The sequence below is a fragment of the Rhipicephalus microplus genome, chromosome 3 (assembly GCF_043290135.1).
Source record: "Rhipicephalus microplus isolate Deutch F79 chromosome 3, USDA_Rmic, whole genome shotgun sequence".
NCBI classification, from domain to species: Eukaryota; Metazoa; Arthropoda; class Arachnida; order Ixodida; family Ixodidae; genus Rhipicephalus; species Rhipicephalus microplus.
Genome location: NC_134702.1, coordinates 106,655,777 through 106,679,258, shown reverse-complemented (window position 1 = coordinate 106,679,258; position 23,482 = coordinate 106,655,777). Strand labels below are relative to the sequence as shown.

General features: G+C 46.6%; 1 protein-coding gene across 2 annotated transcripts in view; it reads right to left on the bottom strand.

The window, feature by feature from the left end:
- Nucleotides 1-230: 230 nt before the first annotated feature.
- Nucleotides 231-23,482, bottom strand: part of LOC119171958 (putative acyl-CoA dehydrogenase 6) — a 46,010-nt gene continuing 22,758 nt past the window's right edge. For both annotated transcript variants that reach the window (XM_037422875.2, XM_075890109.1), the window contains 2 exons: nt 4,660-4,821; nt 231-3,932 (listed from right to left, as the gene is read on the bottom strand). In XM_037422875.2, coding sequence (XP_037278772.2) covers nt 3,694-3,932; nt 4,660-4,821 — 401 coding nt within the window. In that variant the 3' untranslated portion in view covers nt 231-3,693. The remainder of the gene's footprint in view (nt 3,933-4,659; nt 4,822-23,482) is intronic.

Genomic DNA, 23,482 nt, shown 5'->3' with positions numbered 1-23,482 from the left:
CTAAGGTTATTTGTCAGTAGTACAGAACTCTCAGTAAACGAAACTCTCTTAACCAAAATTGCTGCCTAAATGCAACAGATCCCTCTAATACCATTGGTTCTGTGCTCACATTCTGAACCCCTGTTAATCTCTCGGTAAACAAAACTCCTGTCAAAGGAAGCATATCTCCCTGGTCCAACCAATCTGGTTCCGTTTAACATGTGTCTACTCTTACAGCATGACAGCACAAATTCGATACAATATCACTTTTATTCATCAAAAATAACCAGCGTAGAATTCTTCCATGTGAATCACGATGTTCTCCATGTGATAAGCAAACAAGTGCAACATTCTAAGACTATATCCTTCGCGCTTGAATACAATTTCACTTGTGAGAGCACTTTCTTGTGGCCTCTAAAGGTGTGCACAGTTTAAGCTGAACAGTACAGCCCCAGTGTGTGTATCTACTTCAAAGCATTGCAAAAACAGTTTCTGAAAAAAAAAACAAAGATGAAAAAAAAAGAGAGAATCACCAAAGAGCAACCTCGATTCCCGTAAAGGTAGCGTTGTGATTGACAGTCTGATCTCTTTTCAGCACAGTCTCACTTAACATGTAACCTGTTCTTTAAAGGGTGCACTAAAGCCAAATAAAAATTTACGTCAGAGTGAAAGCTCAATGTATGACAATATCAAAAACGATAATCCTATCAACAACAGTGCCATACTTATCGAGAAATCAAAGTAAATGCACAATAGCACAAGCGCCACCGTAGGACATTTTCAAGATGATCCCGATGACATCAGAAGGACCGCCTACAATTAATCACTAGTAATCAATCTAACTGCACTAAATAAAGAGCCTTACGTACATCAAGAGATGCATTAAAATGCTGCTTGTTCACTTCTGCTTGATTCATGGAAAAAATAACCGCCAGATGTTACTATCAGGAATGGCGCGAGTGGTTCAAAAATTCAATTTTCGCAAGGTTACACGGGACAGGTAGTGCCATCTAGCAAGGCGCAGTTAAAACAAAAAACGTCTGCAATCTCGAAGCTAATGGCGGGAAATTGATCATTGGCCATTGTTGCTGCTGCGCTCCCGCTGCTTTCAGTCGGATGCTACTAGCTCAGTAAATTCGGGCAACATTGTGCACGGCAACAGTGACGTGAGTCAGTCCAGTCAATCTGCTTCTTGAAGCGAGTAATTTTACGCGCGCTAAGCCGATGCAGACCACTAAAACGTGATCTTATTTCAAAATAGGCCATTCCTTGGCACAAAAGTAACACTACGAGGTTTATGGGTCACTATATCAACAATCAACGTCGGCTTAATAGTTGGCTTTAGTGTCCCTTTAAACATGATTTAACTCTGCACCAGGAAAGAACTTTTTAACCATGTGACAAGCTCAGTGCAGAAGGGTGGCAACAGGAGGCTGCATTAACACTCAAATAAAAGCTCGTAAGGTCGCGTTCTTATAATTACTTTAAATCACTTAAATAAACAAATAGTGGACAATTTAATGCTCAAGGCAATCTTGAAGCCAAATAAGACACCTTTGAGAATTTACTTCAACACGAATATAGTGGTATGTTTCCTATGTCAAATGGCTGTAATACAACCTTGGAAATCTTGTATAAAAAGTTGTACCTTGCGCATTGTACAGAAATTCTATTCACCTCAACATCCTATATGTTGATTGTTGTGATGTGCTGCACCCCAAACTGCACCTCATCTAGCTTGCCTTGGTGCATTTCTTGCATAATCATACATATTCATGCCCATGAAATGGCACTGTCTTGGTAGATTCTATCTAACAATGTGCTGAATGGCAAGGGCCGTGCAGAATGAATTTTATTTATGTTCTGCAATGACAGATCTGCATGGATAAGCTTACTACATGTAAATTTAGTTACACAGTTGTCCTTTCATTTCATCTTCATAGAAATGCAGCCGTTGTGACCAAAAATCGAAACTGCATCTTCAAGCTCAAGCATACTTCACCTGCTAGGTTACCATGGTAGGTTTTATTCAACAGCAGGAGTTCAGCAAAGTGAAAATGCATGAGGCTTTATCTGTGTTCATCTTTTGGGAACATTCAGCGATCATAAGGTAAAAAGAAAATTGTAAAGCATGGTGTGGGTAATGTAAGCTCAAACCGATGCAGGCAAATAAACGATGCGACACCACATAACTTCTACAGTCACTAAAACATTACTGCTTACATTTTCTTTCAACAAAATAAACTGTTTTTTTTTTTTCCCAGAACTGATACCTTTGGAAAAAATCATTCATGCCATTCATAGCAATTATTTTTTTTCCATAGTGATAATTCCCACAAGTGTGAGGGAACACAAAATATTATGCAAGTAACTAATGATAAAAATCAGAAAAGCAATAATGAATTATCTTTTGGCTTTTACGACAGACTTGCAGGTATTTGTACTTCTCAATTATTTAAACTAGGAATCAGCTCTAATTTAGTACTACTGAGAATGGCCTCCATATCCAGAAGTCAACCAGTATTTTGGTCAACTTGCATGGTAGGGAAGACAGCAAAGGAGAAAGTAATTAAACTTGGGCTGTTTTTTAATCAAAACTGTCAATTTGCTGCATTGTAGACTGCAATACATTTTGGCTCGCATGTTCAAAGGAGCCATTTTACATGCAGGTCGGCAACATTTGCTTGATATATTCAAAAGGCGTTTGAGGGCCCTTTTACTGGCAACTTGCAAACGTGGCCAAGCAACACAAGCTTATGATTTTTCTATTTCTAGTTATGTACATGCATTTACAGTAGCAGTGACTTGGCAACTGCCATTTTGTACAATCAGGAGTGCAGATGCATTTGCACCATACAGGACTGTAATTAAAATAAAGCCGTCTCTCATACGGAGTTCATACTTGTAGAATGTTCTGCCTTGTGAGCTAGTAATGACACGAGTGGCTCACTACCCTGAGATTGAAAACACCGTCCCTCAGCACCTTTGAATGAAATTACACGGCACTGTCACTTTGTGTAACTGTGCCTCGACTTTTAGAATTATAGGACAAGGGACCATTCAACATCACTAAGGCCTGCAAGACTAAGAAATTCTAACGTAACTGTTTCTGTACAAAATTGCTGTCACGCAGCTTGTTTTTAGCCTGAATGGCTTCACTGCTGGAGGCAGTCAATATGATGGACAGAGCACAATACGTTGTCAGGCATGTTAGCGAGAGCCAGACACTGTCCGGACAAGTTTATAGGTGGATACAACCTAAGAAGTCTGGAGAAACTCCTGCCCCGTAGACCAAAGCGCTGCAGTCGGTCGCCTTTGCGACTAAACAAATAGTCCCGCTGATGCATGTGGCAACACTCTTTGAAGATCGGGCAGAAGTCATCCGACTCATGACGTCAGTCCAGAGCGAGTGCTCATTGATGGAAGCTTGTGTGCATCCACCTTTAAAGAGTAAATGTCGCGGACTTCGAAAGTTGTATCCAACTATACTAGAGCACCGCAGTGAGCTGTTGCGAGCCGCAGGTGAGGGTGAGATGCCAGTGTCCAGGACTGAAAGAAGCAGGAGCTACTGATTCACCGCACCTTTCTGCACTCAGCTCGGTACTTGACAGGCAAGTTGCCGAATGAAAAACAGCAGGAGTAGGCTCGGACCCTGCTGCATCAGCTGGAAGTCAAGAGCAACCAAAGTAGCCCTCGCACTGGTTTCGGATGCCACTACCGCTCTAATCCCCATCGTAGCTTGGCGATGATGGCCAGCATCACTTCGTCGGCACCGCCAGCGATAGAGAGGAGTCTGGCATCACGGAAAGCTCTGGCGATTGGCATCTCCTCGGTGTAGCCCATGCCGCCCCAGTACTGTAAGCAGCTGTCGGCCACCTCACGTGACAGCCGGCCTGCCTTTAGCTTTGCCATAGATGCCAGCTCAGTCACGTTTTCACCAGCCATCAGCATTGCTGCAAAAGAATTGTGCAACCGGCTGAATTTAACAAAGTCACAAGAAAATGTAGCAGGGACAATTAGAATTGCACCAAAATTAGGGAAGCAAGTCTGTTTACAGCCATGTTACTGAAAGTTTTTTTATGAGGATTTTAACAATGTACACTATTTGAAGCATGTCAAAGAGCACAATTCAACATGAAATATAAAAGCCCCTTCGAACACTACACAGATCTACACAGATGCATCCTCGACATAAACACACGTTTGAGTAATAGACCAGTTAGCTATTTAATGCATCCTTGATATAAACTCATCTTTGAATATAGAACTGCTAGTGATGCCACTATCATGTATCTTGTGCCTTAATAAATACAGCCATTCCACCCAACTAACAAGAGGCTTTGATCCAGTAACAGCATGAAAGTGCTGGTGCTGGTAAAGATGGTTCTGAAACAGTGCTGGAACAGCATTCTGGTACAGTGCTCTGGCAAGGCTGTTGGTGAGGCACACACCATAGACCAGGTGATGCAGATGAAAAATCCATCATAGAGCGACAATAGTAAATATGATACAGTTTATGTGTTGCCGTAACAGAAGAGGTGTGTGGATGAGCATGGAAAACCTCGAACGATTACACAACAACACAGCCAAAACAGCCAATGGTGTCCACATGGGAATTTAAGAGTGTAGACAAGGTGAAAAGCTGTGCAGAAGCCAAGACAAGAACGCTGTTGTACGCACCTGCTGCTCTGTATCCAAGTGCTCGAAGTGCCTCTACCTCGGTCTGAAGTTCGGCCAGTCGATATTGGATCACCTGGTTCTTGATCAGGGGCTGGCCATACACCTTGCGCTGCCGGCAGTACTCCAGGGTGTCGTTGATCATGCGCTCCATGAAGCTCACACCTGTGAACAAGGCCAAGCAATGTACACGAGATGCAAGTTTGTAGACTCATGCTGCACATTGACTAGAAGTGCGCACAGTAAAATTACTTCTATGTGAGCCATGTAGAAGAAGGCGCAGTGAGAAATTAGCCTCAGTATTTTAATCACAACTGAAGTTAACAACAATAAAATCTCTTTAATTCGAATTTGGTTATTTCGAAGTATTTCCACAGTTCTATATTTTGCAATGTAAGTTTGAGTGGATAATTTGAAGCGGCAATCAATAGCAGTCCAGTTAATTCGAAAACTTTGAGTGCAGTGTGCCAATTCCCAATGCCGATTTTCGTGCAGTGTGCACTGAAACAGTGACCAATTTTTCTGAATACTTCAGAAAGGAGGTGCCAAGGCAAGGTGATTGCTGGTTTATGTTGCAATCCACTTGCTATCAACAGCTTCACCTCCTGCTTTTGACGCCATATTCAAGCGCAGCTTGTTTTTCCTTGATATCGATATATGATTCCGAAAACGGCACCATTCAGGCACCCACAGTTTTCTGTCCCCGCCAGTGTCAGTAAATGCTGATGCATTCAATACAATCTTAACAAGACCCACCCACCACAATGGCTATGATGAAGTACTGCGAATCTCATGGTGCTATGGCACCCAGCACACTACGACATGTCGTTTGAGTTCGTAGATCGTGCATAAAAGAGAGTAAAACGATACAAGCACAAGATTTTAAAGTTTTTTCATTGTTTTCAAAGCTGTTATGACACTCAAAGCGCCTGTGTATTTAACCACGCGTTCTAGTTTTAATTCCTCAGTATGTTTCGCAGCCACAAATAGCGTATGAGCTTCTGCGGTGAAGATGCTTGTTTGTGGGTGTAGAAAACCGGAAGCTGAAAAAGATAGGCCTACAGTTGCATAGGACACAGAAGTGAGAGACTTGGAGGCATCTGTAACAAATTCAGGACAAGTGTGTTTGTGTTTAGGTTCCATGAAGTATGTGTGCATATGTGCAATAGGTGCATGTTTCGTCACACCCGCTAAGGATACATACATTCTACGAGCTGCCACTGCCACGGCCGTAGGCATGCAGCAGGAGCCATTAGGCAGTATTCAAAAAGCGGCACACCAGTTTTCTCAGCTAGGCCCCTGATGCGAAGTTAGTAGGACTGCCTCACTGAGGGGCGGTTTCCAAAAAGTGCAGAGCTAGACAAATAATTAATTATGGAGTGCATAGGAATTTTCTTATCTCCGTTCACTTTCAAATAATAGATTAGGGACATGTAGGACCTCTGCAGGCAGAGCGACCACTCGTTCGACTCTGCGAAAAGGCTTTCTACTGGGCTTGTTTGGAAGGCACCTGTAGAGAAACGGATGCCCAGATGATGAACAGGATCCAGAATCTTCAACGCACTCGGTGTCGCAGACTGGTAGACCAATGCCTCATAGTCTAGCTGTGTGCATGTGAGACTTTTGTAGATATTTAGGAGACATTTTCTGTCACTGCCCCAGGTGGTACGTAGCAAGACTTTCAAGATATTGTTTTCATACACTTGTTCTTTATATACTTATTGTGTGGAACAAGTTAGCATTGCGTTCAAGATTAGGCCTAAAAATTTATGCTCCCTTTTCACAGATAGACGTTGTCCCTGTACGCCTATGTCGGGGTGCATGTCTCTCGTTTCTGAAAAAAGAACACGTACTTTCAGGCGTGTTAAGATAGAACCTATTTTCGTCAGTCCATTTGGCCACCTTGTTTAGACCGAGCTGAACCAGTCGCTCACAGGTTGCCAAATTGTACAATTTAAATCCTACCTGCACATCATCCACATACGTGCAATAAAACCTATTACGTGGGATGTGCAGATGCAGTGAATTCATCTTAAAGGACCACTCACCAGGCCCCATACCAAATTTTAGTTAGGCCATGGAAGTTGTTGGGTGTCCGATGAGGAACATCTTGCCACAAAAATTTTTTGAATCAGTTCATTACGAGCAGAGAAAACTGTTCTTTTGAAGCGGTGCGAAACGAGGATGAGAGGAGGCGAGCTCGAAACACTTGCCGCTCGTCCGAGTAGCCTTCGCAAGCCAAATCTCTTCCCTGCCCTCTGCGGCATCTGACCAAGAGGCCACGTGTGCATGACGCGCCAGAACATGCCCAACCCACGTGCATGCGAGCGGTGTTTTTTTTTTTGACCAGCATTGTTTTGAGGTCTACTGCCTGTTCCTGCGAGATAGTTTGGTAACACTAGCTTAAATGCGGTGGAGTAGATGAGCACAAAGAGTGAGAGAACGTGTAGGAGCATTCCACGGCTATCGTCTGCTTGATGCGCTGACCGCAGGGACACGAACGCATGTGAAATGCAGGCACATTAGCCCCGCATCTTGTTGCAATTGCGATGATGTTTATTGAAACAGAGAATTCGCAACGAAAAATGGGCGTACGCGTTAGTGAGTATGCTCCACTAAAATACCCCCCTCCCTGGGGTTAAGAGTAGCCATCCTGGCGACTCACGGAGTAGGCACAATGAGGGGGTCGTAGTAGGGCTTGAGACTGTCGACGTGCACGGTCTCGCGTCTTCGACGGGCGCAAATCTGGCGATTGTGTTAGGGGCTCGATGATGTAATTCACCGGCGAGGTCGCGTCAATGACACGGCATGGACCACGGTACCGGGCCAGAAGCTTAGAAGAAAGGCCAGGACCGTGCGGGGACACCCAAAGCCACGCAAGGGAGCCAGTATAAAACGTGGGAGCTATGTGATGGACATCGTCATGTCGGGTCTTTTGTAGACCTTGAGCCTCACTTGTCAGAGACCGGGCCAACTGACGGCAGTCTTCAGCGTATCTGGCGACTTCCGAAAGCTGGGAGCACTCAGACACATCAGGGCGATACGGGAGTATAGTGTCCAGTGAGTGGGAAGGTTCGCGGCCGTACAACAAAAAGAACGGTGAAAAACCGGTAGTCGCTTGCGTCGCGGTGTTGTAAGTGAAGGTAACAAAAGGTAATACAGCTTACCAGTTAGTGTGGTTGGAAAAGGTGTACATCCTCAGCATATTGCCAAGTGTGCGGTTGAACCGTTCAGTGAGACCATTCGTCTGTGGATGGTATGCGGTAGATTTATAGTAGATGATGTTGCACTCAGCGCGAATAGCTTGAATGACCTCCGACAGGAACACTCGACCCCTATCACTGAGTAATTCCCGTCGAGCACCATGGCAGAAAATGAAGCTGCGCAAAATGAAGAGTGCAACTTCGTGGGCGGTCGCTGCCGGTAGAGCTGCAGTCTCAGCGTAGCGCGTCAGATGATCGACGCCGACAATAATCCACCGATTTCCAGAGCCACTATATGGGAGGGGCCTTAGAGGTTGATACCCACGCGGTCGAATGGGCGAGCCGGGCACGGGAGCGGCTGTAACATGCCAGTAAGGTGCCGTGGAGGTGTCTTGTTTTGTTGGCAAGTAGTGCAAGACTTAACGCGTTTCTGCACAAAGCAATACATTCCTCGCCAGTAATATCGTTGGCGCTGCCTTTCGCAGGTTGTCAGGACACCTGCGTGAGCACTTTGGGGATCTGCATGGAAATTCATGCAGATGTCAGAGCGTATATGAGTTGGGACAGCAAGAAGCCACTTCCGACCACCAGGCATGTAATTGCGGCGGCACAGAATGTTGTCTCACATGAAAGAGTGGGCTGCTTGCCAGCGTAGCGCTCTCGTGGAAGGAACAGCAGATGGATCGGTAAGGTAGTCGAGTAACAATGCAAGGAATGGGTCTTTACGCTGCTCCGAAAGCATTTCAGTGGTGTCGATTGGTGACAAGGTGGTAAAAAGGGGTGACAGAGAAGCCACATCTGGTGTTAATGGCGATCGCGAAAGTACATCGGCATCCACATGCTTGCAACTGGAACGATATACGACATGGATGTCGTATTCCTGCAATTGAAGTGCCCAACGCCCCAGGCGTCCGGACGGGTCTTTCAAGGTGGACAGCCAACATAGAGCGTGGCGGTCTGTGACCACGTCGAAAGGACGGCCGTAAAGGTACGGGCGAAACTTCGTCAATGCCCAGATTATGGCCAAACATGCCTTCTTTGTCACGGAGTAATTCAATTCAACCTTGAGAGCGCGACTTGCATAGGCGACTACGCATTTGGCTTGGGTGCCTTTCTGTTGTGCCAAAACTTCACAAAGACCAATGCCACTTGCATCAGTGTGAATTTCTGTAACAGCAGTGGGGTCGTAGTGATGAAGAATAGGTGGTGAGGTCAGCAGGCGGCGCAGCTGACGAAATGCGTCGTCACATGCAGGTGACCATGCAGATATACCTTTGCTGTTGGAAAGCAGACTCATCAGAGGTGCGATGATGGATGCGAAGTTGCGCACGAAGCGACAAAAGTAGGAGCAGAGGCTGACGTAACTTCTTAGGGCTTTTAGTGATGTGGGAAACGGGAAGTCAGCGATAGCTAGAAGCTTATCGGGATCCGGAAGAACATCGTCTCTTATGATAACATGTCCCAAGATGGTTAGTTTTCGTGCTGCGAAATGGCACTTCTTGATGTTAAGTTGCATGCCTGCAGAAGCTAGAGACGTCAGAATCTCGTGGAGACGAACAGGTGTGTCGGAAAATCAGGTGGAAAGACTACGATGTCGTCCAGGTAACACAAGCAAGTTTTCCACTTGTGGGCACGCAAGGTGGTATCGATCATGCGCTCAAATGTGGCAGGCGCGTTGCAGAGCCCAAATGGCATGAATTTATATTCATATAGGCCATACGGCGTTACAAAGGCTATTTTAGGGCGATCACATTCAGCCATTGGCACCTGCCAATACCCAGAACGCAGATCCAAGGATGTAAAGTACTCGGCGCCTTGTAAACAGTCAAGAGCATCGTCTATTTGTGGTAGCGGGTAGACATCTTTCTTCGTAATCTTGTTTAAGCGGCGATAGTCCACGCAAAATCGAATGGTGCCATCTTTTTTCTTTACCAGAACCACAAGTGATGACCAAGCACTTTGAGAAGGCTGTATGACTCCACGTTTAAGCATGTCATCTACTTGCTCCGTAATGACGTGGCGCTCTTCGGCGGAAACATGGTAAGGACGCTGTCGTAGAGGCGAATGTGAGCCGGTGTCAATAGTATGAGTGATAATCGTGGTGCGGCCCAAAGCAGGTTCTTGAAAGTCGAAAGAAAAGCGAAACTTGTTAAGGAGAGCAACAAGTTGGCGGCGATGCGAGGGGGGAAGGTCTGCGTCAATAGCATTGTCGAAGGCTGACAAACTTGATGGCTCAGACGCATAAGTGATTGCGGCAATGTGACATGGCGTTAGGTTGTACATATCCCAACGTTTCACCACGAAGTAAGCCAACTGGGTAGTTGCAGTATTTGGTAACCAGCATTATGGCTAAACCAGGCGTAATTGTAAGAACGGCAAATGGGAGAACGATGCCCTTGCGTTCAGTAAAAACCGGAGATGGCGTAAACACCATTGTGGCGTCAAGCTGCGCCACACATGAAAAGCTGATAGGGACTGAAGCTTCCGGAGGCACGGTGATGTCGTCAGCGATGAGTTTGCAGAGCAGAGGAGAACGGTCGGGTGTTGGAAATTCACATGTTGGCGCAAGGGACACTTCGGCATGGGAACAGTCGATGATAGCTTCATGACTTGATAAGAAATCCCAACCCAGGATAAAGTCATGAGAGCAAGATAGTAGAACAAAAAATTGGACGACGCACAAAACGTCTTGGATGATGACACGCGCCGTACACACAGCCGAGGGATGAATGCGTTGCGCGCTAGCCGTGGACAGCATATGCCACAGAGAGATGTGGTCACTTTCTTCAGTTTCCGACAAAATTTTGCGTCCATCACAGAAACGGCGGTCCCAGTATCAACGCTTATGTGGCGACTCCCTCAACACCGACATCAACAACATTTTGCGGTGAAAATGGAGAAATAAAGTCATGAGAGCAAGATGGTAGAACAAAAAATTGGACGACGCACAAAACGTCTTGGATGATGACGCGCGCCGTACACACAGCCGAGGGATGAATGCGTTGCGCGCTAGCCATGGACAGCACCATGCCACAGAGAGATGTGGTCACTTTCTTCAGTTTTCGACAAAATTTTGCGTCCATCACAGAAACGGCGGCCCCAGTATCAACGCTAATGTGGCGACTCTCTCAACATCGACATCAACAACATTTTGCGGTGAAAATGGAGGCCTTGAGAATTGCGCACAAGTTGCAGTTCTTGCCTCCGGAACTTCACTGATTAGTTTCCCTCCTCAGGAGATGGTCGACGACGCATAGGCGATGGCGATCAGCGACGATGGGATGGGAAACGAGCAGTTGATGGGCGGCGATCCGAGTCGGAGTGCCTCTGTTCATATGAAGACGTGATGGTTTGCTGCGGCGCGTAGGTAGGAGTTCCAAAGTATGCGTGCTCAGGTGTAGGACGGAGGCGGCAGAAGCGTGCAATGTGGCCAGCGATGCCACACGCGAAGCAGATAGGATGATTGTCTTGGGTGCGCCACTCATTAGATGGACGGAAAAAGCGAGGTGGGGGCCTGTAAACTGGAGGCGAGGCCGGAGGAGGTGGAGCCGATAAGGCGACTGGATGCAGTGGGGGCAGCACGACCACTGCTGCGGAGCTGAGAGGTGAGGGTGGCGCAGGTGGTGCGTAGCCGGCATTTGAGAGATCAGATGGTACAGAAGTGCATGTGTAAGGGGCCGGCACTGTAGGGAAGTCATTGCAAATTTCAGTGCATATGGCCTGCTGTAGTGTCGAAGGCAGGCTTGTGGTGGGCGCGTCGCTATGCTGCAGCAGGGAGAGCTGTCGGGCGACTTCCTCCCTGATGAAGTCTTTAATCTGATTCGATAGAGTTTCTTGGCGAACGTTGCCATTTGCGAGTGCGACGGCCGAGATCGAATCTGATGATGGGACACTTTGTCGGGCGACGGAACGCTGACGACGCAATTCATCGAAGCTCTGGCACAGGCTTACGAGGACTGCCACAGTGGTCGGGCCTTTCGCCAGCAAAATCTGGAATGCGCCATCCTCAATGCACTTGAGAATCTGTCGAATTTTCTCTTTTTCAGGCATCGATGGGTTAACACGTCTGCAGAGGTCGAGCACATCCTCAATATAACTAGTAAACCTCTCACCAGGCTGCTGGGCTCGGTGGCGTAGACGCTGGTCAGTGCGGAGTTTGCGGAACTCTGGTCGGCCGAACGCTTCGGTCACGAGGGTCTTAAAGGTGGACCAATTGGCGATGGCGGTTTCGCGGTTGGTAAACCATAGCTTAGAGACGTCAGCTAAGTAAAAGATAACTTAGGCGAGCTTAGAGTCGTCGTCCCACTTGTTGCTGGCACTTACGCGTTATTACAAGGAGAGCCAGTTTTGAACGTCTTGCTCACCACTGCCGCTGAAGATTGGTGGGTCCCGCTGACGGGTAGCGCCGGGGCAGGTCGACTGGGCAGCCAATGGTGCTGGCTGTGCTGGGACGGGCTGGTTGGCGACTGCGTAAGTTATGTTGTACGGTGGTCTTTTGGCCAACTTGCGAGAGCGGAGCTCCAGGTCTGCTTAGGGATCTCAGCAGCCTCCACCAAATGAGATGATGTTTATTCAAACAGAGAAGTCGCAACGAGGTCGCGACGGAAAATGGGCGTACGGCAAGTCTGGCAAAGGCGACACAGGTTCTCGTGCAATCAGAGCACGGGGTTTTTCGTTCTCTTTGGAAGGCACATACGTGTTAGTGCGTATGCTCCACTACACAATTTACAAAAAAAAAATGAAAAAAGACCACTCACATTCCCTTATTGCATCTCATTATTTATCTAGAGATTTATTAATCCCTTCAAGTAACAAATACATAAACTTTGCATGTTGTGTTAAATAATTTTCGCCATGTGACGTGCCACTGTTGGCAACGTCGGAGCATCGTCGTCGACGTAGAGAACCAACGTCACTGCATTGCCTTGTACGTAAGGCCATTCATACGTGCAAGTGATGCCCTCATTTTCTAGGTGAACGCTCGCAAAAGGAAGGGGGAGCAGCGTTCATCTTGAAATTCGACCCCTTTCTGCTGCACGTAGCATTGCAAATTTTGGCAGACGTGATCATGAACGCCTTATCTACGCACTGCGCTGTCAGCTCAAAATTGTCAAACCTGGTGAGTGGCCCTTTCACAATAAAAAGTGCGCAGCTGAGGGCACCACCTTGTGGTACTCTCGTTTCTTGAACAAATGTTTGTCATAGCATGTTTCCAACTCGGACACGGAAAGTGCTATCCGACACGTAACTATTATATCGAACATTCTACCTTGTACACCTAAGTTGGACAGTTCTCTCAATATTCAGAACCACCATGCTGTGTTGTATGCTTCTTCCATGTCGATGAACACAGAGACAAAAAATTGCTTGTGTACAAAGGCCTCGCGGATCTGCGTCTCAATGTGTACAAGATGGTCAGACGGTGGATCGATTCTTGAAAATCACATTGGTGTGGGTCAAGCGATTTGTTCGATTCTAGAAAATGTTTTAGTCGATAATTTATCATTTTTTCAAAAAGTTTACATAAGCAACTCATTAACACGATCGGCCTGTAACTTGTGACAGAGGATGGACCCTTGTCCTGTTTCAGGATAGGGATCACAATACTGAAGCCTCTTTCCAGGATTTAACAATCTCACCAACCAGCCATATGGCATTGAATAAGGAGAGCCGTGTTTCTCGAGTTTCTTGGGGTGAGTGTTTCAGATTATCATAAACAATTCTACCAGAGCGTGGAGCAGAATTGCTGCAACAGTTTAGCACTGCCTATAGTTGAGCAAAGCGGAATGGTTCTCAGACACCTTTGGAAGGTGTCTGAGTAGAGTGTTGAGCTGGATATGGATCCAAAATACGCTCCCAGAGAATCAGCTTGATCTTCCAGGCTTTCCCCTTGAATGTCTACTAATGGTACCAAATATGTTGGTTGGCCTCTTATTTTATTGACATTGCTCCAGACCTTAACTTCATCCCTACAGGAGTTCCCACACGATATGAACCCGGGCAAGCTGTCTCTTCTGGCCTGCCGGCAAGTCCTCCGCCCTTGCGATTTGATCTCTTTAATATTGATGAGGTTTTCTGCAACAGGAGAATCATGTAGAAGTCTTCACGCTTTATTTTGTTTCTTCCGAGCCTTGCGGCAGTTGTCATTCCACCAGGGAACACGATGTTTACTGGTGGCACTAGTTTTTGGTATACATTTAGTAGCTTTGTTGAGAGTAAAAGCAGTAAAATACTCTATAGCAGCATCAATATTAAAACAAGGCAAGTCTACCCACGAGATCTTAGTAGCCTTATAAAAATACTTCTAGCTGGCTTTGTCAAGGAGCCTGGGGTGGAGATTCATTTCGCTTTAGTGTTTCAAAAATTATTGGGAAGTGCTCACTCCCATAAAAGTTTTTAACTACTTCCCAGTTAAAATCAAGTGAAATAAATGGAAGAATGATGCTAAGATAAAAGGAACAATATTTGTCGTTTGAGAGGTAAAAAATATGGTTTCTTCTTTGTTTAGCAGACATGCACTTGTGGAAAAAATAAAATTCTCAATGAGTCGGCCTCATGCGTCAATGCGAGTCCCCCCATAGGCTGCTGTGAGCATGGAAATCACTGAGAACAAGGTAGGGCTCTGGCAACTCATTCTATAAATGATTGGAATTCGTGTTTGTCTAGCTGATAATGTGGGGGTATGTATATTGAGCAAATTTTAATGCGTTTGCTTGAAATTATGGCTCCGACAGTTACTGCCTCCAGTGTCGTTCAATGCGGAATGTGCTTACATGCTTCATTTTTATCGGGTATAACTGCAACACCACCAGATGATGCAAGAGCATCCTGGTGTTCCTTGCGAAATATGAAATACGGGTGGAAGAAATTTGTGTGTTTTTGATTTAGGTGTGTCTCCTGCACACACACAGCACTTTTGAAGAATATTTGCTAAGGGAATCTTATATATCATTAAGATTGTTTAAAAGCCCTCTAGCATTCCATTGTAATATTTTATTCATCTTGGATATGTGTATGTGCTGTGTGTCTCACAAAAGAGAAAATTTGCTGGTTTTACAGAGCCTTTGGAAGGCCCTGTAATTATTGTTTTGCCTATTTTGAAGCGATCGAGAGGCTCTCGCCACTCCTTTAGCGCAGTCTGTGCCAGTGAGCCAGTGGTGTCCGTCGCCTCTGGAGAGGCGCCACAAGAACTGGTAAGTTGGGTGGGCTTTGTCATGGTGGACGATACCTTCGCCCCCACCAGGCCAGAGGTTGATGGTACCTTTTTGGCTTATTTGCTGCTTTCGTTGTTGCCAGGGTTCAGAGGGGCCTTTGGCGGGGCCGAGCGCAGAGAGGGTGGAGAAACCGGGGATGCTCCGCCCAAGGATGCTGGTGTTGTTTGCCTCAGCACGTCATGCATGGTCTGGGGCATCACTAAAAACCGTAGTGGTGCTGACCCTTCTTGCACCACTTCGGCATAGGATGTGTTCCCTGCGAAATGCGGGGAGACGCCCTGCCTTGCTTCACGAAAGGTGATGTTGAGTTTGATTTTGGTGGTAATTATTCATTTTTCCCTCTTCCAGGGCACAGGACCTGGAATATGTCGAGTGGTCTCCATCATAATTTGGGCAGTGAAGTTTGGAATTACATTCATCGTCAGCAAAGTGTCTTTTGGTGCCACATTTCGCCCAGGTAAGCCTAGGCCATATAGCCAAACCGCTGGAACTTAAAGCAGCGCCACGGGTTGGGAATTGAAGGTATAACTGCTAATTTGAGGTAGCCTGTTACTATAATTTTTTTTTATTTATTCATACTGTCAGCCCAAGGGCCAAGACAGGAGTTGCGGTTACATATCTGGCATGTACAAAGAATATATGTGGAAACAAGTTTCACACTGTACGCTCAAGACGCACACTATATGAAAATAACAAAACAAAAACGCAAAACTATATCAGAATATATCCCGCATAGGTCACGGATAAAAGAAGCATGTTCGAATACATCTCGTACACGTCACCAAAAAGAGAAAAAAAGATTTGAAATCATTGCGAGAGTTGTAGATGCGAAAGTAAGTATTATGTGCATTGCGTGAATTTCTTTGCTTTCTCTTCTTACAGTTATGCGCTGCACCTGAATTACGCTCTCTTCTTTCCAGCATGGAACGAGTTCTTCATCGGACAGGTCCATTGAGTCACCATCTGACATGACACCCTTCACGGTGTCATGACACCCTTCACGGTGTTCAAGTGTGGTGTGATGGTGACGGGCTGATCACCAAAAGCTGTCAGGTTCTTTAGCCTCTGGTACTGTAGATGGTCTTTGGCTTCGAGCAGGAGGTCGCCGCTGGCCATCTTGATGGCCTTGTAGTCTGTTCCAATGGTTTTCATATGACGTTTTGATACAAGAAAAGGTGATATGCTTCTGGCTTTCTTTTCCTTGCTCTCACAGTGAATGTTACAAGCTGCCACTCTAGCGTCGCCAGCGCGAAGTCGGCGACGGGAATGACAGCAGGTCGGTTCGTTCCGTACGCAAGCAGAGACAGTGAAGAGATCAGAGACGTGAGAAAACAAAACAACTTTAATCTAGTGATATTGCAGCACACGGGATCTAATATAACACTTCAATACAACTAACAAAATACATCGACACTTGATACAACTAAAGAAATATATAACAGAGACAATAAATCAGCTTACGAGAGAGAACTATTACAAACTACACACACTAACAAGAATAGAACGACGGAGGAGAAAGTTCGAAGATATAAACAGGTGAAGGCATACGTGTGATGACCGGCAGCGTTGTGTCCCCGACGATCGGATGCGAGAAGTCGAAGAGAGATCTGGCACGACTGCGATGTCGGCGGTGTTGCAACGCTGGTGGCTCCGGGAGGCTAGTGCTTGCAGGTGACTTCGAGCAGGTTGAGCTAACTCGAGGCGAAGTCCCGATGTCTACGTTGCAGACGTTAATATCGCGTCACAACTAAACGAACGGCTAAGTTTAGGTGGCCAGCCGATACAGAGCCACACTAAAAACTTCTAGAAGAGATGCTTGTTGATCTGTTTCTACACCATCTTGGTCAGCGACTAGTCTGCCTAGCAGGGCAAAATCCTGCGCTTAAATCCCCCTCGTGTCTCCTCGCTCTCTTCTTTGGGGACAAGAGACCTCTACCTGGGTCCAATCATGCGCGTTTAATTGAGGGGAAACTCCGCCCCAAAAATATTTTGACCCCCCCCCCTTTTTAATAGGGAGAGGGCCCGCAACTAGCGAGAGTGACAACCTGTCAGGTTGTTGTCATACGGCTTGGCCACCAGAGCGTTTCCCACGCTTTTCTCCGTGGGAACGGTCAACCACTTAGCTCTCAGCCGAGCGTCTTGTAGTCTAATCCTTGTACGGGGTATACCGCGGCCTTCTACGACCTTGCAGACGCCGCCACAGTTACAAAAGGATTAACCGTCGGCGGCGACGTTCTAAGGAGAGCACCCCATTTTGCACTTATCGGTTCCCTTTCATGTGCCGCCGTTTCTCACGGTCAGTCGGGGAGTACGGCGCCCGTTGATTGCCGTGACGCGGTGTCGCCGAAAATAGCCGTCCGTGACATTGCCCCCCACTTTCAGAATGTTATTCATAACATTTGTTCGCACGGAGGGGAATTTTTTCGACAACAAGGAACAAAACACCACCAACAAGGGAGGCATGAGGACTGTCCCTCTCATACACAACATAAATAGGCAGAGTGCATCAAAGTAACAACAAAAGGAAAAACAAACAATGGTTAGAGTACCAGCTTCATTAACACGCAACAATATCAATGCGCCATACAAACAAGAAGAGGAGATAGCCGTGTACGGCAGCCATCAATACAGAATACACTGCTTGAATGTATACTACCAAATAAAACGGAACAGGTGCGCTCCTCAACTGTAGTGCAATCCTTCAATGTGCATTACAGCAAGTAAAACAACCAATGCACCAAGCAAAAAGAAAATAACTCAAAATACACTTTTTATACAATGAAATACGTGCATACAAACAGAAAACAACCGACGGAAGGAAAAAAAAAACATGCTCATAGACCTCAAGTCTCAATGCGCGCAACGACAACTGTACCGGGTCACGCCAATCTTAATCAATTTACGAAATCATTCGGTTTATGCTAACATCTTCCTCAAATGCTCATTCATGCCCCATCCCCTTGGTAGTGGAGGCATACGATGCCACACTAAACCTTTGAAACAACTAGAAAAATGACACATTTTCTCGGGTTTTACCTTATGCAAATTTTTGCACTCATGATTAAACTAATTCGATGCTAACTTTCAGCTTTTGGTTCGGCGGTTTTCCTTTTGAAAACTTTACATCGAATCTTGTAACCTATACAAAATTAAAACGACTCAAACATGAATCTCCAATGTTGCCCTGAATAATTATACTTAGTACGCGCGTGCAACAATTACTCAACTGACCGTGCCCCCTTTTCTACAATAGATTCGCCTGAATCGCACCCGATGGGGTCGCGGTCCCGGCGGTTTTTTGAACACGCCAGAGGATACAAAATGCACAAACTCTAAGCAGTGCACTGCCGTCACACCTCATTTTCCACTTTGGCCTGTTCCCCTCAGGAATTTGAAAGGGACGCCAGAAACAGGGGGAAAACTGGGGCCACTGTCCCTTTATGTTCGCCCCGATGCGGTTTTTAGCTTTTGTGATCTTTTGACCTTGACCCTTCGGACAAGGTCGCCTTCCTGAAGTTGTCGAACTAAAACGCGCCTTTCGTTTGGGTGATGCACCTCCTTTTCCTCCTCCAAAGCTGGCTCGCCGCTTGTGCCAGGCTGAACGCCACCATTGACGTTTCCTAAAACTGATTGAATGCCTACCCCTTCGTCTTTCTGGCGACGGGGTGGGACTAGTCCTAGGCTTAGGCAGTGCCGAACGCTTTCGCTTCTTCCTTTTCCTGCGATGTTTGCTTGCCCCCTTTCTCTCAATGCCATCACAAAGTCGCGTCGGGAACTGAGGGGTTGGGAAGCTCGTTGGAGCTTGTGCTACATTTTTCCCCACGCTCAAACATTTTGAACTCGGTGTCACGACGGACTGCCGGGCCAAATTATCTTTGTTAATGCTGATGAAACCATTAACTGGGCCCTCTCCGATGGCGTCGCTGCACTCCTGAAGCGTCGCGTTCTCACTGTGTTTAGCCACTGTGCTAACCCTATCTGCATGTGACGATCTCGAGACGTCCTCTCGAGGCATGAGGATGGTTTCCAGCTTCTTACTGAGTCCATTAGGGCTGCTGGCACACACCTCATCCTCGCTAGGACCGTTTTTTGATACTGTCTCTACTTCGAGACCGGCCAAGGCCTCGTTCTCTACATCATTTATATGGATGCATTCGAGAATATGCGGGCCCTTTTCTAGCGCGATTTCTGGTTCTGGCGTTTCATGACGCGCTTCTATGTCCAACGCTTTCCGACGCGCCTTGCTTTCAGACTCTTGTCTTTCTGCTTCGCGCTCTCTTTCAGACTCTTGTCTGGGCTGCTCTTCTTTTGTCCAGACAGAAGTTCCCAACATCCGGAACCTATCTGCCTTAACTACCTCGTTGTTCGCGTTCTGCTGACTGAGTCGCGCAACAGCTTCATTTGCCTCGCAAGACAGAACTGTGAGTAGCCCTTGACACCATGTGTCTCGCTCAAATGACAGTTTCTCGCCGGCATCGCCGTGCTCACTGCTGGATCGGCTCACCCTGCTACCCTCACTGAGGCGAATCTTTAATTGCAGTAACTGCACTTCCCGTTCTCCGGCTTCCCTTGCCGCTTCCCTTGCCGCTTCTCGTTCTTTCGCCCTTTCTTTGCGTTCTCTCTCCCTTTCTTTTTCCTCCCGGGCCAGTGCCCGCTATTCTCTGGCTAACGCCTGCGCCTGTTCCTGCTGCTCCTTAACCGATTGTCTCAGTTCGGCGCCCTCGAGGCCTAACTGTTTACCGTACGTGATCCACTTATCAAAATTCCTACACTCCATACTGCAACTGTCACTATAATGCCACTATAAAAACAGCGCAATCATTACAGGATGCAACCGCTTCAACTGTGTGGCTGTCCGCACGGTTCTCGTTCACCCCTCACTGTCTTACTCTTTGTACGGAACGTCCTGTCTCGCGGACGCCAGTTTTGTTACAAGCTGCCACTCTAGCGTCGCCAGCGCGAAGTCGGCGACGGGAATGACAGCAGGTCGGTTCGTTCCGTACGCAAGCAGAGACAGTGAAGAGATCAGAGACGTGAGAAAACAAAACAACTTTAATCTAGTGATATTGCAGCACACGGGATCTAATATAACACTTCAATAAAACTAACAAAATACATCGACACTTGATACAACTAAAGAAATATATAACAGAGACAATAAATCAGCTTACGAGAGAGAACTATTACAAACTACACACACTAACAAGAATAGAACGACGGAGGAGAAAGTTCGAAGATATAAACAGGTGAAGGCATACGTGTGATGACCGGCAGCGTTGTGTCCCCGACGATCGGATGCGAGAAGTCGAAGAGAGTTCTGGCACGACTGCGATGTCGGCGGTGTTGCAACGCTGGTGGCTTCGGGAGGCTAGTGCTTGCAGGTGACTTCGAGCAGGTTGAGCTAACTCGAGGCGAAGTCCCGATGTCTACGTTGCAGACGTTAATATCGCGTCACAACTAAACGAACGGCTAAGTTTAGGTGGCCAGCCGATACAGAGCCACACTAAAAACTTCTAGAAGAGATGCTTGTTGATCTGTTTCTACACCATCTTGGTCAGCGACTAGTCTGCCTAGCAGGGCAAAATCCTGCGCTTAAATCCCCCTCATGTCTCCTCGCTCTCTTCCTTGGGGACAAGAGACCTCTACCTGGGTCCAATCATGCGCGTTTAATTGAGGGGAAACTCCGCCCCAAAAATATTTTGACCCCACCCCTTTTTAATAGGGAGAGGGCCCGCAACTAGCGAGAGTGACAACCTGTTGGGTTGTTGTCATACGGCTTGGCCACCAGAGCGTTTCCCACGCTTTTCTCCGTGGGAACGGTCAACCACTTAGCTCTCAGCCGGGCGTCTTGTAGTCTAAATCTTGTACGGGGTATACCGCGGCCTTCTACGACCTTGCAGACGCCGCCACAGTTACAAAAGGATCAACCGTCGGCGGCGACGTTCTAAGGAGAGCACCCCATTTTGCACTTATCGGTTCCCTTTCATGTGCCGCCGTTTCTCACGGTCAGTCGGGGAGTACGGGGCCCGTTAATTGCCGTGACGCGGTGTCGCCGAAAATAGCCGTCCGTGACAGTGAATAATGTGGAACTTGGGGAAGTTGTCTTCCTTAGTCGGGAGAACTTCAAAAATAACATCGGTGCGTCACCTTCTGGAGGGGTGATCAGTTAGGTGGGGTTTAAGTGATCCCATGAAAGATGCTGCTTATTTGGCAGTCATGCCAGCCGCTCACCTCCGAGCCACATAAGGGGACGCAACGAGACGCGAAGGAAACGCAAGTGCCAGCTGTACATGGCTGTTATTACCTAATATATCTACCCAAGGTTGGGATTGATTGATTGATTGATATGCAAGGTACAACGTCCCAAAATCACCATATGATTATGAAAGACGCTGTAATGGAAGGCTCCAGACATTTTGGCCACCTGGAGTTCTTCAACGTGCCCAAATCTGAGCACACGGGCCTATAGAATTTTCACCATTATCCAAAATGGAGTCGCCGCAGCCTACCCAAGGTTGAACATTTACACCAGGTTAACTCTTGCCGCCGAGAAATCTAGAAGTGGTAGCACTATGGTAGACGCGACAAAAGAAGAAGAAAGCCGTGTGGCTCAAGATGCATGAGCCACGTGCAGATCAGTACGCTCTGGCTCTTGGCCCCATTGGACGCATCAGCCGCAATCACTTTGATCTTTATCTTTTCCCGCGTCCCAATAAACCGGCATGGCCTTATCTGCCAGGAGATAACAGGAAAGATCAAAACTATTAGAGGAAGATGTAGGGAGAGAAAGAAAAAGGCAACTGCCGATTCCCCCTGAGTGGGTCAGCCCAGAGGTGCCACCTACGTGAAGCCAGGGCCAAAGGGGTGTGTTATCTCTGTCTTGATGGTCCCCTAACAGGAGGGGTAAGAGATAAAAGCGGACTCCCCCCCCCCCCCCCCCGCCCGTTCCTCAGGTCCTTGGTGTCTCCACACATCAAGTGCCTGCTTGCGCGGATGCTTATGCGGGTCATGGCAGTAGTTTGGGACATCCAGTTCAAACTGAAGTGCTGTTGCTGTTTTGCTGTTGAAAGGTTCACTTCATTTACAGAAAGTGACTATTTAACGGCTTGACTTGTCTTTAGACAGCTTCAACAACTGAGTATTATGGATAAATTAGCTGAGCTTTTGAGATTGCTTCCCATTTTGTACGTTCCTGGGTTAACTTGAAGATGGGTATAAACAAATCTGTTATAGATTTATGCATTTGGTGCGTGGCTCACATTTATTTACTTAGATTATTAAAAATGAATTAGTAATACCACTGCATGCGAAAATACAGGCAAGACTTTTAGGATTTTTTTTCCCTTTTCTTTAATGCATTCCCCCTAAGTTAAGTGACCTTGCAGTCACAGTTTCGGCACGTACATGCTATCTCGCTATACTAAAATGCACTGTCCGCAACGAATGTTTGTGGCACTGTAACGCTATTGCCTTAACCTTCGCTGCCATGCTAATGCTACACTAAAATTGCCTCTTAAAAGGGGAGGCTACCTTGGAGACTGAACATTTATATTTATTCAACATATCTGAACAAAACTTTAAGGACATGTTCACTACACTAAAACTTGACGAACTGCAAAGTTTCATGAAGCTGTGTTTTTTGGTTCCAGAGTTATTGAAATTGAACTGGGTTGTTCCCGTGGGTGCCTCAGGAAAAGTCTTGAGAAATCCCAGGACATAGTAGAAAGGTGATATTTATTGTGGATATTCTTGAATAACTATCCTAGGGTACTACAATGAAGTTTTTTTAATTTGGCTCCAAAAAATATTCATCTTTGAATTCGATGTAGCTAGTAGTTACCAGATTCATCAAAACTTAATTGTTTATTATCAATTAATGACATCCATTTTCAAAAAAAGCAGCTTGTTACACCTTGGCAAAGTCATTCAGAAACAGAATAAAAAAAAAATGGCACACAAATCTGATGAGTGGCCTTTGAGTTCTGGCCTTCCTCAGCACCACAACTAGCAAAAAAAAATCCATTCAGAGAAAACGGGCCTAGAAAGTACGACACTCCTGTTTTCTTCAGAAAGATTCAGCCAAATATCTAGAAGCGTCTTGACGCACTCTTTTGTGCTTTCGTAGCAGAGCAACTACGGGGCAAGTGCGCGCCATCGGAGGGAGCGACCGCCCCCACTGCTGCGCAGCAGCCAATGGTGGATGCGCTTTCTCCCTTGATATATGAATGCGTTGCTCTAGCTAATCAGCGTTTCGCATTGCTCCGCGGGAAAACATTGATAGCATTTCAATCGTGCCGCCGCCATTTTGAAAGATGGCAAATGAGAGAGAAAAAATTTATGCTCAAGACACAATAGTGCGGGTCGACCGCATGGTTTGGGAATGGCGCGCACTTTGGATGCCGCCACGGC